Source organism: Mytilus trossulus, chromosome 11 (genome assembly GCF_036588685.1).
Source record: "Mytilus trossulus isolate FHL-02 chromosome 11, PNRI_Mtr1.1.1.hap1, whole genome shotgun sequence".
Classification (NCBI taxonomy): domain Eukaryota; kingdom Metazoa; phylum Mollusca; class Bivalvia; order Mytilida; family Mytilidae; genus Mytilus; species Mytilus trossulus.
The window spans coordinates 894,832-909,764 of NC_086383.1; the positions used below are offsets into that span (position 1 = coordinate 894,832).

Consider the following 14,933-nt stretch of genomic DNA (forward strand, 5'->3'; position numbering starts at 1 on the left):
GCTTTCCGTTAGTGATATAGATATCAAGATCGAGGAAAGGGCAGTATAATCTTTATTTAAAGTAAGTTCAACAGGATAAATTTCTTTAGTAGACATACTGAAGTCGTCATTATTGAGAGCCAAAATCATATCCAAATATCTAAAAGTATTATCAAACTTGTTTATTAGATGTTGTTTCGATGGGTCTTTGCTGATTTTTGTCATAAAAAGTATCTCATAGCAATACAAAAACAGGTCCGCAATAAGTGGCGCACAGTTAGTCCCCATTGGAATTCCGATAACCTGACGATATACGGAATCTCCAAAGCGAACAAAAATGTTTATTCAGTAAACATTCAAATGCATAAATAGTATCAAAGCATGTCCAACTGACATAGTTTTTTTTGTTTGTTTAATGCTACTAAATAGTGACCTTAAAGAATTTGAGCATATATATTCACATTCTGACTTTTTAAATGCCCATTTAATTAGGTGGGTGATTGTTTTCTTAATGAGAATGTGAGGCAATGGGGTATACAGGGTAGAAAAATCAATACTTTGAACAGATTCAAAATCACCAATATAAGCATACAATTTATCAAGTACTTCCAACGAGTTCTTGACACTCAAAAAGTAATTAATTCCACTATTTTCGAAAGCCTTATTTGAACAATTTATTGTCAGGTTTTGTATTGTACCAAGTGTACTGGTAAAAAGAATAAACAATTTAGTTGAGGAACAATGGCTTGAAGACGAAATAAATCTATATGTTAAGGTGTTTTGTGGAGCTTCGGAAGCCAATACATAGTTGGGACTTTCATTGTATTTGGTTCTGATTGTAAAGCGGAAGCTAAAAGTTTATGTTTGTTACAGATGTCGTTTTCTGAGAATGGAGTCAGTTGGAATGTTGGTGAATTGGTAATTTCTTATTTAGAACCTCAATGTAAAATTTACGTCAAACAATACTGATATTATTAGCGGCTTTATCAACCGGGACAAAAACAAATTCCTTGCCTAGTTCTTTTAGAATATGTTTGATACGAGAAATAGGTTTATTGTGGTTATTGTTAATAATAAAATGTTCTTTAAAATCTTGAATACGTATATCAACTACGTTCATTACTGAATTGAAAAAAAGAGTCAAAAGATTTTTTGTCAGCTTTTTCCCGTTTTATCTATTTCAAACAGTTAGTATACAGAGTGAGTCGTGGATGATATTAAGACACTCATTCTAATCAATAATTAAAGGGGGACGATATTTCGGTCCTTTACTGAGGAATAATTTCAATTCTCGGTCTGTTTATTAAATATTTGTGACATTTTGTTAATTGACTTGCAAAAAAATTGGAAATATGTCTTTGCAATATCAATGACTATCGTTACTGGTAAAAACTGGGACTCATTTTGTCGTCCACCTGTACATCTTAAAAAAAAAATTTGCCAAATTTGGGAACAAATTATGAATTCAGAAATATATCTCCCTCATGCATATAAAATTTCTTATTAATTGACAGGATTTTGTCATACCTTTTTCGTCTTATTTGGCTTATAGATCTTAATCCTTTTGATAAGCTGTACATTTTCAAATATATTGGCCTCGCGCATCACTGTAGAGACATAGTTTAAACATATTTATTTGTAGCGGATTGGGAAACAAGTTTTGCAGCTTGTATTAATCCCTCTGCACTTTGCGGGTGTGAGTGCTGCCTTGTAGCGGCATTATCCTAGTTTTTTTTTAAATCTATAAGGGTGTCTTTAACGTGCAAAAGATATGACTCTCTCTTAACACGGTTCAGCCACTTATCGTCCCCTTCTGATGGACTATCATCGTTTCCTCAAGACCATACTCGCAAATGGTGTCAAGAGAGAGCCGAAAATTCGTTCTCTGAAATTTTCATCCCAGACGGGAATCGAACCAGGAACCTTTGTGTTAGTAGTCCGATGCACTAACCACTACACCATTGTAGAGACATAGATTGTCAAAATGTGCATCTGGTGCAGCGATATTGGAACCGTTTATATTATTGAAACAATTTCTTGTCATACAGTAAAATTGTGAAATTCAAAAGTTTTAATTTGGTTCTGTCGGATAGTTTATTGAGTCGGTTAACATTTTTATAAAAACATCTTTTTTAATAAAAGCAATGAATTCGATTTTTTAATTAGCTTAGAATTTTCTGTATTATTTAATGTTCCAAGCTAATCACATTTAAAAAATATTTCAGAAATATGACAAGCAAATTACCACATTTTGACATCTACAGTCTTCGTGGTATTTTCTAACCAGCTACTGTTTGGTGTTCTGAATGTGATAAGTCGATTTGTTCCGAATGTAAACAGCGCCATGGTCTTTGTAAAGCAAGCAGAAGTCATCGCACTTTACCGATCGAAGATTTCATGAAGTTCCCGGCTTTCGTTCGGGAAACCAATATACGATGTGAACAACATAATAAAAAACTCGAGTTGTTCTGTACTATTCATGATGTTCCTTGTTGATTAAAATGCGTGAAGTTGAAACACGAAAAATGCCACGATATTAAACCGATTCAAATTGGTTCCGTTGGATTAAAGTGTTTGAGTTTTTCAGGTTTAATAGAAATCCTCAGTTAATTTATTTTGAATGTCATATTTGTTTTTACTACTTCTTTCCCCATAACTACATTAATATAAATTTCACTTGTTGTTAAGTATGACTCTTTTATCATTACTCAACTGTTGCAGCAGATTATTTTTGTAAAGGCAAATGCATTGCAATGGGTTTATACTTTATTTGGCATTTTTAACATTTTTGGATTCGAGCGTCACTGATGAATCTTTTGAAGACGAAACGCGCGTCTGGCGTAATTTAAAATTTAATCCTAGTATCTATGATGATTATGAAACAGAAGATGTAGTATTATTGCCAATATGACATATGTCTACAAAACACCAAAATGACACAGGAATTAACAATTAAAGGTCACTGTACGGCCTTTAACCTTGAGCAAAGCCCAAACCGCATAGTTAGCTATTAAAGGTCCCGAAATTACAACGTAAAATAATTCAAACAAGAAAACTAACGGCCTTATTTATGTACAAAATATGAACGAAAACAAATATGTCACACATAAGCAAACGACAAACACTGGATTACAGGCTCCTGACTTGGGACAGGCACATAAATACATTTCACATCCAATTTTTTATGGAAATATTCTTTATAAAGCACAAAGGTGTCAGTATTCACCTCATAAACTTACAAAACCTTTGAATAGACTTATTAAGAAGGGATATAATTACGATACTGTTGTCAAGTCATTAAAGATTGCATATTTTGGCGTTAATATTGAGTCACTGATAAGGTCTTTGCGTCGGAACTAAACACATTTATTCTAAAAACAGTTGTTGGCATGACACGGGTTATGTTCTTCTCATATATGTTATGATGGTATGATACTGAACCCCTTACGGGAAGGATTGTGCCTGATGTTCATATGATGAAATCATAATCTTTCAGTCAGTTTAATTGAAGTCTGGAGCTGGCATGTCAGTTAACTGCTAGTAGTCTGTTGTTATTTATGTATTATTGTCATGTTGTTTATTTTCTTTGGTTACATCTTCTGACATCACACTCGGACTTCTCTTGAACTGAATTGTAATGTGCGTATTGTTATGCTTTTACTTTTCTACACTGGTTAGAGGTATAGGGGGAGGGTTGAGATCTCACAAACATGTTTAACCCCGCCGCATTTTTGCGCCTGTCCCATGTCAGGAGCCTCTGGCCTTTGTTAGTCTTGTATTATTTAAATTTTAGTTTCTTGTGTACAATTTGTAAATTAGTATGGCGTTCATTATCACTGAACTAGTATATATTTGTTTAGGGGCCAGCTGAAGGACGCCTCCGGGTGCGGGAATTTCTCGCTACATTGAAGACCTGTTGGTGACCTTCTGCTGTTGTGTTTTTTTATTTTGGTCGGGTTGTTGTCTCTTTGACACATTCCCCATTTCCATTCTCAATTTTATGTAATATTGATATGATGAAGACATAATTTTTCAATCAGTTAAATTGATGTCTGGAGCTGGTATGTCATCTAAGTACTGCTAGTAGTCTGTAGTTATTTATGTATTATTGTCATTTTATTTCTTTTCTTTTGTTACATCTTCTGACATCGGACTCGGACTTCTCTTGAACTAAATTTTAATGAGCGTATTGTCAAGCGTTTACTTTTCTACATTGGTTTGAGGTATAGGGAGAGGGTTGCGATCTCATTAACATGTTTAACCCCGCCGCAATTGTGCGCCTATCCCAAATCAGGAGCATCTGACCTTTGTTAGTCTTGTATGATTTTTAATTTTAGTTTCTTGTGTATAATTCGGAGTTTAGTATCACGTTCATTATCACTGTACTAGTATACATATTTTTGAAGGGGCTAGCTGATGGACGCCTCCGGGTGCGGGAGCTTCTTGCTACATTGAAGACCCGTTGGTGGCCTTCGGCTGTTGTCTACTCTATGGTCGGGTTGTTGTCGCTTTGACACATTCCCTATTTCCTTTCTTAATTTTATTACGTGGCGGGGTTAAACATGTTAGCGGGATCCAAACCATCCGCCTAATCTGGGACAGTGGTATAAGAGTACAACATGAAGACGAACTATAAAAATCAGTGGAAAAAAGTTTAACTCATCAGTTGGACAAAAATACAAGTGGACGTGGTCGGGTACTTGTACATCTCAACAACAAAAAGACACTAGGAACAGATCTGAGAGTACTCGCAGTTATATGACAGTTAGTTCAAAGCCACTAACAACTAATAAAAAAAATCATGCATCTAAGACTAAACTATCAATCCGTACGCATCAAACATCCAATGGATTTAGTGTAAAGACGTCTGAGAAATCATGACCTTGTGCAATGCCAAGATACAGGTATCGACAAATTGTAGATCCATGAATATGTATATGTATGTAATATACTAGTAATATTTTTTTGCTTTTAATTTTTAAATTCACTGATAACAAAATCAATATCTATACCAATAAAACAATATTCAATGATCTTATTACAGTGTTGAATTGGTAACCTTTTAGGACAAGTTTATTTAAAGGAGCGATAAATTTACAAGAATCATTTCTAAATTTTCGGGCACGGTTAACACCATTTCCGTAAAATGAGAATGTGCTATCCCGTTTCAAATAAGTTTTCAACAGGTTCAACCAAAGTTTTTTTAAATCTAGATTTTTTTTTGAATGTAGAATGATTGCCAATAATACAACTCTCTTACAGAAAACCAAAATGACGACATAGCAGTTATAAATGAAGGTCACTGTACAAGTTACAGAAAATCTATCCCTCCATGTAGGTCACATGTACAAAATATATTCAATCGGTTTGGAAACTCTTATCTTTGACTTTTTTACATTTTTAATGGAATAAATTAAATCAACAAAATCGACCATAAAAGTACTTTTTTTTTAAATGCTGATCAATAAATGCAAACGATCGTTATAAAAAGGTTTCTTGTGAAGTTTTCGGCAAATATCCATCTCGCGCAAATTTCATCAGTTTAATCGCCTCAAATCGTGTGAAACCAAACTCCTCACGAAGAATCTTTTCATCCAAGTCTTTGATAAGAGATCCGTCAATGAGGGCGTCGGAAAGGGTTTCTTCGTGTTTCCCCAAGTTCAAAACATGTAAATACTGTCCTAATTCTTGAACTGACAAATTCTCGACGTCAGGAGGGCAATATGTGGTATTTACGATATTTATCCTCGGCGAAGTCTTATCCGGTATCTTCTTTGTTTCGAAGCAATCATTTGTACTTTCTAATATTGGTGTATTTTGATACTCCCTGTTTTCAAATGCTAAATCTGTCGAAGAGTTTGTTGCAACTGTTTGTAAATCACCAGAATTTGATTTAGTAATCACCGAATTTGATTTCTTTAAATTTTCATATTGAAGATGTGAGATTTCAGTATTGCCACAGTCCTCCAAAGACATTATTGTTCTGTTTGAAAAACGAAATTTATTAAAATTTTCATATGGAAGATTTGAGATTGCATCAATGTCATCGTTCTCCGAAGACACTATTGTTTTGTTTGAAATACTGATTTTATCGAAATTTTCATATGGAAGATTTGCAATTTCAGTTATTTCACTGTCTTCTGAAGACACTTTTGTGTTGTTAGATATATTATGCTCCGAGGATTTGATTTTATCAGCCGGAATTTCCTCATAGAGATGTTCGTCTTGAATGGAGGATTTAGTCGATACATACGTTGGGTCTTTTGTTTTATTTATTGTCATATCAGATTTATTGGTTCCAATAAAATCATATTCCATAGTAGATGTAGGTGCTGATGTAGAAAACGTGAGAAAATCTAAACAAAAAAAATTTATATTTTAATCAGAAAATCATGTTTTAATTCGATAGATATGATTCTTACGAAAATTTATAGATAAATACATAGGCGTTTAAAACTTTATTTTTGATTGCAAAGTGTTGTTTTATTTTTCGTTTTGATTTCGTCTTTCCCGCTTCAGGTTAAATATTTTGGACATGGTAGTTTTTGATGAAGTTGAGGTTCAATCAACTTGAAACGTTGTAAACAAGTTTCCAATGATATGATATTTGTAATTGTAATGTCAAATTAATTAGAGTGTTGATTCAAATTGCACGGTCCACTGAACCAAGAAAACTCGTCTGTCCCCCTCAGATTGAAGGTTTTGGTCAAGGTATTTTTTGATGAAGTTGAAGTTCAATCAACTTTAAACTTAGTACAGATGTTCCCTACAATAATGATCTATTCAATTTTAATGCCATTCATGTTAACCTTAACTTTAACATTCTATTGTCTTCATATAATTTTTTTCGACATTAAGTTATTGAAAACGAACCATTTCCGCCCATTTTGCCTTCAAATTTGATGTAGTTGTCTGCTGTATAAGTCATGGAATGTAAGATGGACACCCAGTAGTCTTGGTTACCATTTTCCAACCCTGTTATGGCAGTCAACGTTAAACCGCTCATGTGATATGGTATCGAAATAACATTACGATATAACTGTCCTGTAAAAGAGTTAACAGCATATAATAGTAGATATAGGAAGATGTGGTGTGAGTGCCAATGAGACAACTCTCCATCCAAATAACAATTTAAAAAGTAAACCATTACAGGGTAAAGTACGGCCTTCAACACGGAGCCTTGGTTCACACCGAACAACAAGCTATAAAGGGCCCCAAAATTACTAGTGTAAAACCATTCCATTCAAGCAGGAAAACCGACGGTCTAATCTATATAAACAAAACGAGAAACGAGAAACACGTATATATTACATAAACAAACGACAACTACTGTACATCAGATTCCTGACTTAGGACAGGTGCAAACATTTGCAGCGGGATTAAACGTTTTAATGGATCCAAACCTTCTCCCTTTTTCTAAAACAATAGCATAACATCACAACAAAGAAAAACATACGATAAAATATCAATTGGCAGACTTAACTCAATCAAAAACGTATGATTACACAATGAACGAATAAATTTGATCTGCGATATCTGAATACAAATGCACAGATGTACGTATGCATGTAAAACAGTCTATACAAATGTAGGTGTGTTCATTGTTTTGCTGTTACACCTTTGTCTCAATTCGCACACCAAAAAATGTTTAATATTGCATCTCTGTATGTAAGCTTGCATCCAGAAATGTCTTTTATTCTTGTTGTTTTTTTGTAAATCGTTTTGCACATACATCAGGTTGTTAGTTTCTTTTTACTTTAAAGAATTGACAACACTTATTTGTGTCAGTACTTTTGATACCTAAGTATGGGTTGTGTTTATAGTTAAAGAAGTTTTCTATAACTGTAAAACAGTACCAAATTTCTGCGTCATGTCGTCTCTCGTCGGTTGATAGTTATCTCACTTGCCTTCATATCGCATCTCTATATTCTATATTATCATATGAATAAAATGAAATATAAAGGTCATGAAGAATATCTAAGATTTGTATTGGGTCGGTCAATATACTAAAATATGAACTGTTTCGTAATTTGAAAACAAAATGTAAGTTTAGGCTATCATTGTTTGTCTCTTGTGTTGCCGTTCTGAACTTGCTTGAACAATGTGTTTGATCCTCATTATAAACCAGATATTGAAAAAGAGAGTGCCGAGGTTTTCTGGCTAGCGCATCGGACTATAAACACAAGGGTTCCTACTTCAATCCCCATTCCAGGGAGAACATTTCTGGGACTTACTTTTTGGCTTTTTTTTTAGACAACGATGATATACCGTCAGTAGGGGCGATAAATGGCTGAACCTTGTTAAGAGAGAGCAATATTTCTTGTATGTAAGACACTTTTGTAGATTTCGAAAAAAGAGCAGGTTAATGCCGCTACAAGGCAGCACTCACACCGGCAAAGGGAAGAGGGAATTATATAGGTTGTAATAACTTGTTTCCAATCCACCTTATATAAATATCTTTAAACTAACAGGTAATGGTCTTGCCCTCCATTCAGAGCCGTTTCTTATCATGTCTTTTAGATTGTATTTCATGAATCTGGTTGCCAGTGCCTTCTTCTAAACATGTTTGACTATTTTCTAATTAACAAACCTTCATTAACTGGGTTCCCATACATGAATTTCAGATCGCATTCCTGTGTCAATTTAAGTCTAATGTCCCCGGTTAAACGTACTCTACGACCTTTTAGTGGTATTTCTGGTTCCTCTGTGGTGTCACACTTGACTTCGACTGGTAGTTTATGTTTGGCAATAACTTCATGTAGCAAAGCTGAACATTTCACTGAAATAAATAGTCACAAGATTAAAACAACCCAGTGGTCGCCTGATAACCTGATCGCGACGAACATCTGTGAATACACACAGCTTGGCAAAACAAAAAACCTTAGGCAGTAACCGTTTGATTTTCTGGGGGGGGGGGGGGGGGGGATGGACTATTGATTATTTTCTGGACCAACTTTTTTTTTTCGCCTACGGCGAAACACAATCTATTTTTTTTTGCGACAAGTCGAAAACAATTTTTTTTTTTAATTTTAGCAGTACATATAGTGGCACCTGAGGGTGAAACAAACACATTTTTTTTTCTCAGAATTAAAAACAAATTATTTGTTTCTCCAAAAACTGGAAACAAACTTTTTTATTCCAAAAAAAACAATAGGTCAAGGTACGGTCTTCAACACGGCGCCTTTGCACACCGATCCCATGATGTTAAATTTGTCATTTCGGAGCCGTTTATAGCTAAGGGTGTTATTCATTATTGAAGGCCGTATGGTACCCTATTTGTTTATTTCTGTGTCCTTTGGTCTCTTGTATTACACCACATCTTCTTTTTTATAAAAAAAAAATTAAGGGTTAATCATGATACCCATCAGAAATGTATATGGTATATGATATCCTCAGATGGACTAACACATTACCGTAATATATACTAGTATACAAAATGTAAACGTTTTCATTACCTGGATTATTTCTTTTGATGAGATACACCGGTATGTTACAATGTTGTGGGATACTGACTGAAATATCTCCATATCCAAAACATCTGTTGGAATCTCTCTTTACTATAGCCAATAGTCTGGTTTGTTTGTATACACCATGAATTCTTAGTACCTGTATGTATACAAAATTAATATAAATGAATGAAATGATGTCGATTGACAATGAGGGATACAGCAACACCTGCGATTGCCCTAAGTTTGTGTGTTTCTTTTTGGGTTCGTGATTCTTAGTTGTTTATGTTTTGTATGCTATTGCCTGTCTGTTGGTCGTTTATTTAAAGCCATACCGTTGTCAGTGTCTCCTTTACTTTTCATCTTTTCAGAGGTCACTAGTAAAACACAAAGAACGGAATGCTTGTTTCGTTTTCGGAAGAAACAGTCATGACTGAAGTCTAATTTTAACATCTTTTAGAAACATCAAAATCCATTTTCTAGTTGCACCAATTTAAACCAACCAGTGTACGCGTACTTTACAATTTACTGACAACACATTTACACCACCATAACAATTAACTTGTGTAAGTGTCGAGATATTCAAATAAGATAATACCTCGTTGGTTAAGTAAGGTAGCTTTGTCTCTATGGTTGCTTTATATTTACAATGTATATATTTACTTTTTTCTCAGCTGAGTATGTGATGTTGAGGCGTAATACATGTAGTGGGTACTTGGCAGCTTAGAGTAAGAATAATAACTTCGGGTAGAAGGAAGTTTTCATGCGCACTATTTTTTTTTGGTTCAAAATCCTGTTCGCCGTGTAATGATTGAAACTATACTAGGCTTTATATTTACATTTAACCTTACGTTATATATATAGCGTGTAGTAAAATTGAGAATGGAAATGGGGAATGTGTCCTTTGGTCTCTTGTATCACACCACATCTTCTTTTTTTATAAATAGATTTAAGGGTTAATCATGATAAAATTGAGAATAGAAATGGGGAATGTGTCAAAGAGACAACAACCCGACCAAATAAAAACAACAACAGCAGAAGGTCACCAACAGGTCTTCAATGTAGCGAGAAATTCCCGCACCCGGAGGCGTCCTTCAGCTGGTGTTTGTCACTGAATGTATAGACTATACATGAAACAGACACCAATATATACAATTATCGCTATTTTGTGCATTTTTCCTTCGAACTTTTTTTGTGATAATTTTCATATCATGCTACTAGCTTGAGATGGAAAAATTATCGCTAGAAACTAAGGACGCCACGTGCGTTGTTAACGAAATGAAATTGACATTGAAATTGACAACGTCGTCATAGGTAAAATAGCGATAAACAGATTATCATTGGTCATCTCAACTCGATTGCTTTTCTCACTTTCGCTGTTCCAGCTCAAGCGAGAACATCATTCTCGTTGAGATAATCAACGATAATCTTTAATTAAACAAATAAGACAGTAACCTTTCTCTACATCTCACTGTTTAATTTATTCCTTTGTAATTTTCTTTTTTCGTAGTAGTGTTCATTGTTGTTATTTTAATGTTAGTTGTCATTCTTCGTAGTACTGTTCATTGTTGTTATTTTAATGTTAGTTGTCATTCTTCGTAGTACTGTTCATTGTTGTTATTTTAATGTTAGTTGTTATTCTTCGTGGTACTGTTCATTGTTGTTATTTTAATGTTAGTTGTCATTCTTCGTAGTAGTGTTCATTGTTGTTATTTTAATGCTAGTTGTCATTCTTCGTAGTAGTGTTCATTGTTGTTATTTTAATGTTAGTTGTCATTCTTCGTAGTACTGTTCATTGTTGTTATTTTAATGTTAGTTGTCATTCTTCTTGGTAGTGATCATTGTTGTTATTTTAATGTTAGTTGTCATTCTTCGTAGTAGTGTTCATTGTTGTTATTTTAATGTTAGTTGTCATTCTTCTTGGTAGTGATCATTGTTGTTATTTTAATGTTAGTTTCATTCTTCGTAGTAGTGTTCATTGTTGTTATTTTAATGTTAGTTGTCATTCTTCGTAGTACTGTTCATTGTTGTTATTTTAATGTTAGTTGTCATTCTTCTTGGTAGTGATCATTGTTGTTATTTTAATGTTAGTTGTCATTCTTCGTAGTAGTGTTCATTGTTGTTATTTTAATGTTAGTTGTCATTCTTCTTGGTAGTGATCATTGTTGTTATTTTAATGTTAGTTTCATTCTTCGTAGTAGTGTTCATTGTTGTTATTTTAATGTTAGTTGTCATTCTTCTTGGTAGTGATCATTGTTGTTATTTTAATGTTAGTTGTCATTCTTCGTGGTAGTGTTCATTGTTGTTATTTTAATGTTAGTTGTCATTCTTCGTGGTACTGATCATTGTTGTTATTTTAATGTTAGTTGTCATTCTTCTTGGTAGTGTTCATTGTTGTTATTTTAATGTTAGTTGTCATTCTTCGTGGTAGTGTTCATTGTTGTTATTTTAATGTTAGTTGTCATTCTTCTTTTGTTCATTGTTGTTATTTTAATGTTAGTTGTCATTCTTCTTTTGTTCATTGTTGTTATTTTAATGTTAGTTGTCATTCTTCTTTTGTTCATTGTTGTTATTTTAATGTTAGTTGTCATTCTTCGTGGTAGTGATCATTGTTGTTATTTTAATGTTAGTTGTCATTCTTCTTGGTAGTGATCATTGTTGTTATTTTAATGTTAGTTGTCATTCTTCTTGGTAGTGTTCATTGTTGTTATTTTAATGTTAGTTGTCATTCTTCTTGGTAGTGTTCATTGTTGTTATTTTAATGTTAGTTGTCATTCTTCGTGGTGCTGTTCATTGTTGTTATTTTAATGTTAGTTGTCATTCTTCTTGGTAGTGTTCATTGTTGTTATTTTAATGTTAGTTGTCATTCCTCGTGGTACTGTTCATTGTTGTTAGTTTAATGTTAGTTGTCATTCTTCTTGGTAGTGTTCATTGTTGTTATTTTAATGTTAGTTGTCATTCTTCTTGGTAGTGTTCATTGTTGTTATTTTAATGTTAGTTGTCATTCTTCTTGGTAGTGATCATTGTTGTTATTTTAATGTTAGTTGTCATTCTTCTTGGTAGTGTTCATTGTTGTTATTTTAATGTTAGTTGTTATTCTTCTTGGTAGTGTTCATTGTTGTTATTTTAATGTTAGTTGTCATTCTTCGTAGTACTGTTCATTGTTGTTATTTTAATGTTAGTTGTCATTCTTCTTGGTAGTGATCATTGTTGTTATTTTAATGTTAGTTGTCATTCTTCTTGGTAGTGATCATTGTTGTTATTTTAATGTTAGTTGTCATTCTTCTTGGTAGTGATCATTGTTGTTATTTTAATGTTAGTTGTCATTCTTCTTGGTAGTGTTCATTGTTGTTATTTTAATGTTATTTTAATGTTATTTTAATGTTATTGTAATGTTATTTTAATGTTATTGTAATGTTATTTTAATGTTATTGTAATGTTATTTTAATGTTATTTCAATGTTATTGTAATGTTATTTTAATGTTAGTTGTCATTCTTCTTGGTAGTGTTCATTGTTGTTATTTTAATGTTAGTTGTCATTCTTCGTAGTAGTGTTCATTGTTGTTATTGTAATGTTATTTTAATGTTATTGTAATGTTATTTTAATGTTATTTCAATGTTATTGTAATGTTATTTTAATGTTAGTTGTCATTCTTCTTGGTAGTGTTCATTGTTGTTATTTTAATGTTACATTGTAGTTGTCATTCTTCTAGGTAGTGATCATTGTTGTTATTTTAATGTTAGTTGTCATTCTTCGTGGTAGTGATCATTGTTGTTATTTTAATGTTAGTTGTCATTCTTCTTGGTAGTGATCATTGTTGTTATTTTAATGTTAGTTGTCATTCTTCTTGGTAGTGTTCATTGTTGTTATTTTAATGTTAGTTGTTATTCTTCTTGGTAGTGTTCATTGTTGTTATTTTAATGTTAGTTGTCATTCTTCGTAGTACTGTTCATTGTTGTTATTTTAATGTTAGTTGTCATTCTTCTTGGTAGTGATCATTGTTGTTATTTTAATGTTAGTTGTCATTCTTCTTGGTAGTGTTCATTGTTGTTATTTTAATGTTATTTTAATGTTATTTTAATGTTATTGTAATGTTATTTTAATGTTATTGTAATGTTATTTTAATGTTATTGTAATGTTATTTTAATGTTATTTCAATGTTATTGTAATGTTATTTTAATGTTAGTTGTCATTCTTCTTGGTAGTGTTCATTGTTGTTATTTTAATGTTAGTTGTCATTCTTCGTAGTAGTGTTCATTGTTGTTATTTTAATGTTAGTTGTCATTCTTCTTGGTAGTGATCATTGTTGTTATTTTAATGTTACATTGTAGTTGTCATTCTTCTAGGTAGTGATCATTGTTGTTATTTTAATGTTAGTTGTCATTCTTCTTGGTAGTGATCATTGTTGTTATTTTAATGTTAGTTGTCATTCTTCTAGGTAGTGTTCATTGTTGTTATTTTAATGTTAGTTGTCATTCTTCTTGGTAGTGTTCATTGTTGTTATTTTAATGTTAGTTGTCATTCTTCGTGGTAGTGATCATTGTTGTTATTTTAATGTTAGTTGTCATTCTTCTTTTGTTCATGCAATTATTTTTTTATAAACACCTGGGACATATTTCATAAAAACATGTCAGTACAACTTTTAATTCTTATTTGTCTTCATCATCTGTGAACAGACCCCCGTGTTTATTTTTTACCACAGACCAAATAGCATATAAATTAAAAAATATAGGTCAACGTATTGCCTTCAACAATAAACAAAGCTACAAAACGTTTAAAAGTTCCCGAAATAACGAATGGATATGAAGGCAGCTCAGTAGTAAGTCAAAAACCCTTATTGTGAAAAATAAGGGCATACACTACATGCAATCACTGGGATATATCCCCTGCATACACACAACAAAAGTAACAAGTTCCTGTATATTATTTGATTTCATTAAAACTCTTAATTTGTGAATAATTATATATATATACATGTATATATATATCTATATATAGAGAGAGATTGTGCGCGAATTCATACCTGTCCTGTATCCAAGGTGTCGTTTCCAGTTTCTCCTTGGTAACCATGTTTTACCATTACCAACTGTGGCATTTCATTCTGATATTTGTCAATAAAACTCCCAACAGAATATTCATGACATGTTGTTTCATAAAACATTTTTATAACTTCCGTGTATATGATCATTCGTTGTTATATTCAGTCGTAATACATATGAGATTGTGCTTAAAATAGCTTACCTACATATCATAAGATATCAGTGATGTATGTATATGGTTATGTAACAATCAATATGTCTATCTTTTTCAAGTCCTACATGTAGGTAGGTATTTAAACTATTTATCGATTTCACAACTGAGGATATACATTTATTTTAATTTTCAATTGCAATGATTGGAAACGGGATAATTATCTACGAAACAACACAAAAAATAAGTGAGGTTATCATGTTTGTTAAATATCCATTTGTGTTTCATGTACATGTGTTGTTTTTTATGTTGTCTGT

At 32.5% G+C, this 14,933-nt stretch overlaps 1 protein-coding gene across 1 annotated transcript; it reads right to left on the reverse strand.

Moving 5' to 3' along the window:
* Positions 1 to 5,406: 5,406 nt before the first annotated feature.
* LOC134690613 (uncharacterized) lies at positions 5,407 to 14,658 on the reverse strand. Its single transcript, XM_063550582.1, has 5 exons — positions 14,450 to 14,658; positions 9,435 to 9,585; positions 8,570 to 8,758; positions 6,853 to 7,023; positions 5,407 to 6,335 (listed from the first exon to the last, which is right to left on the reverse strand). The coding sequence occupies exons 1-5, from the start codon at positions 14,612 to 14,614 to the stop codon at positions 5,461 to 5,463; spliced, it is 1,551 nt and encodes a 516-aa protein (XP_063406652.1). The 5' UTR covers positions 14,615 to 14,658; the 3' UTR covers positions 5,407 to 5,460.
* Between the last annotated feature and the right edge of the window lie 275 nt (positions 14,659 to 14,933).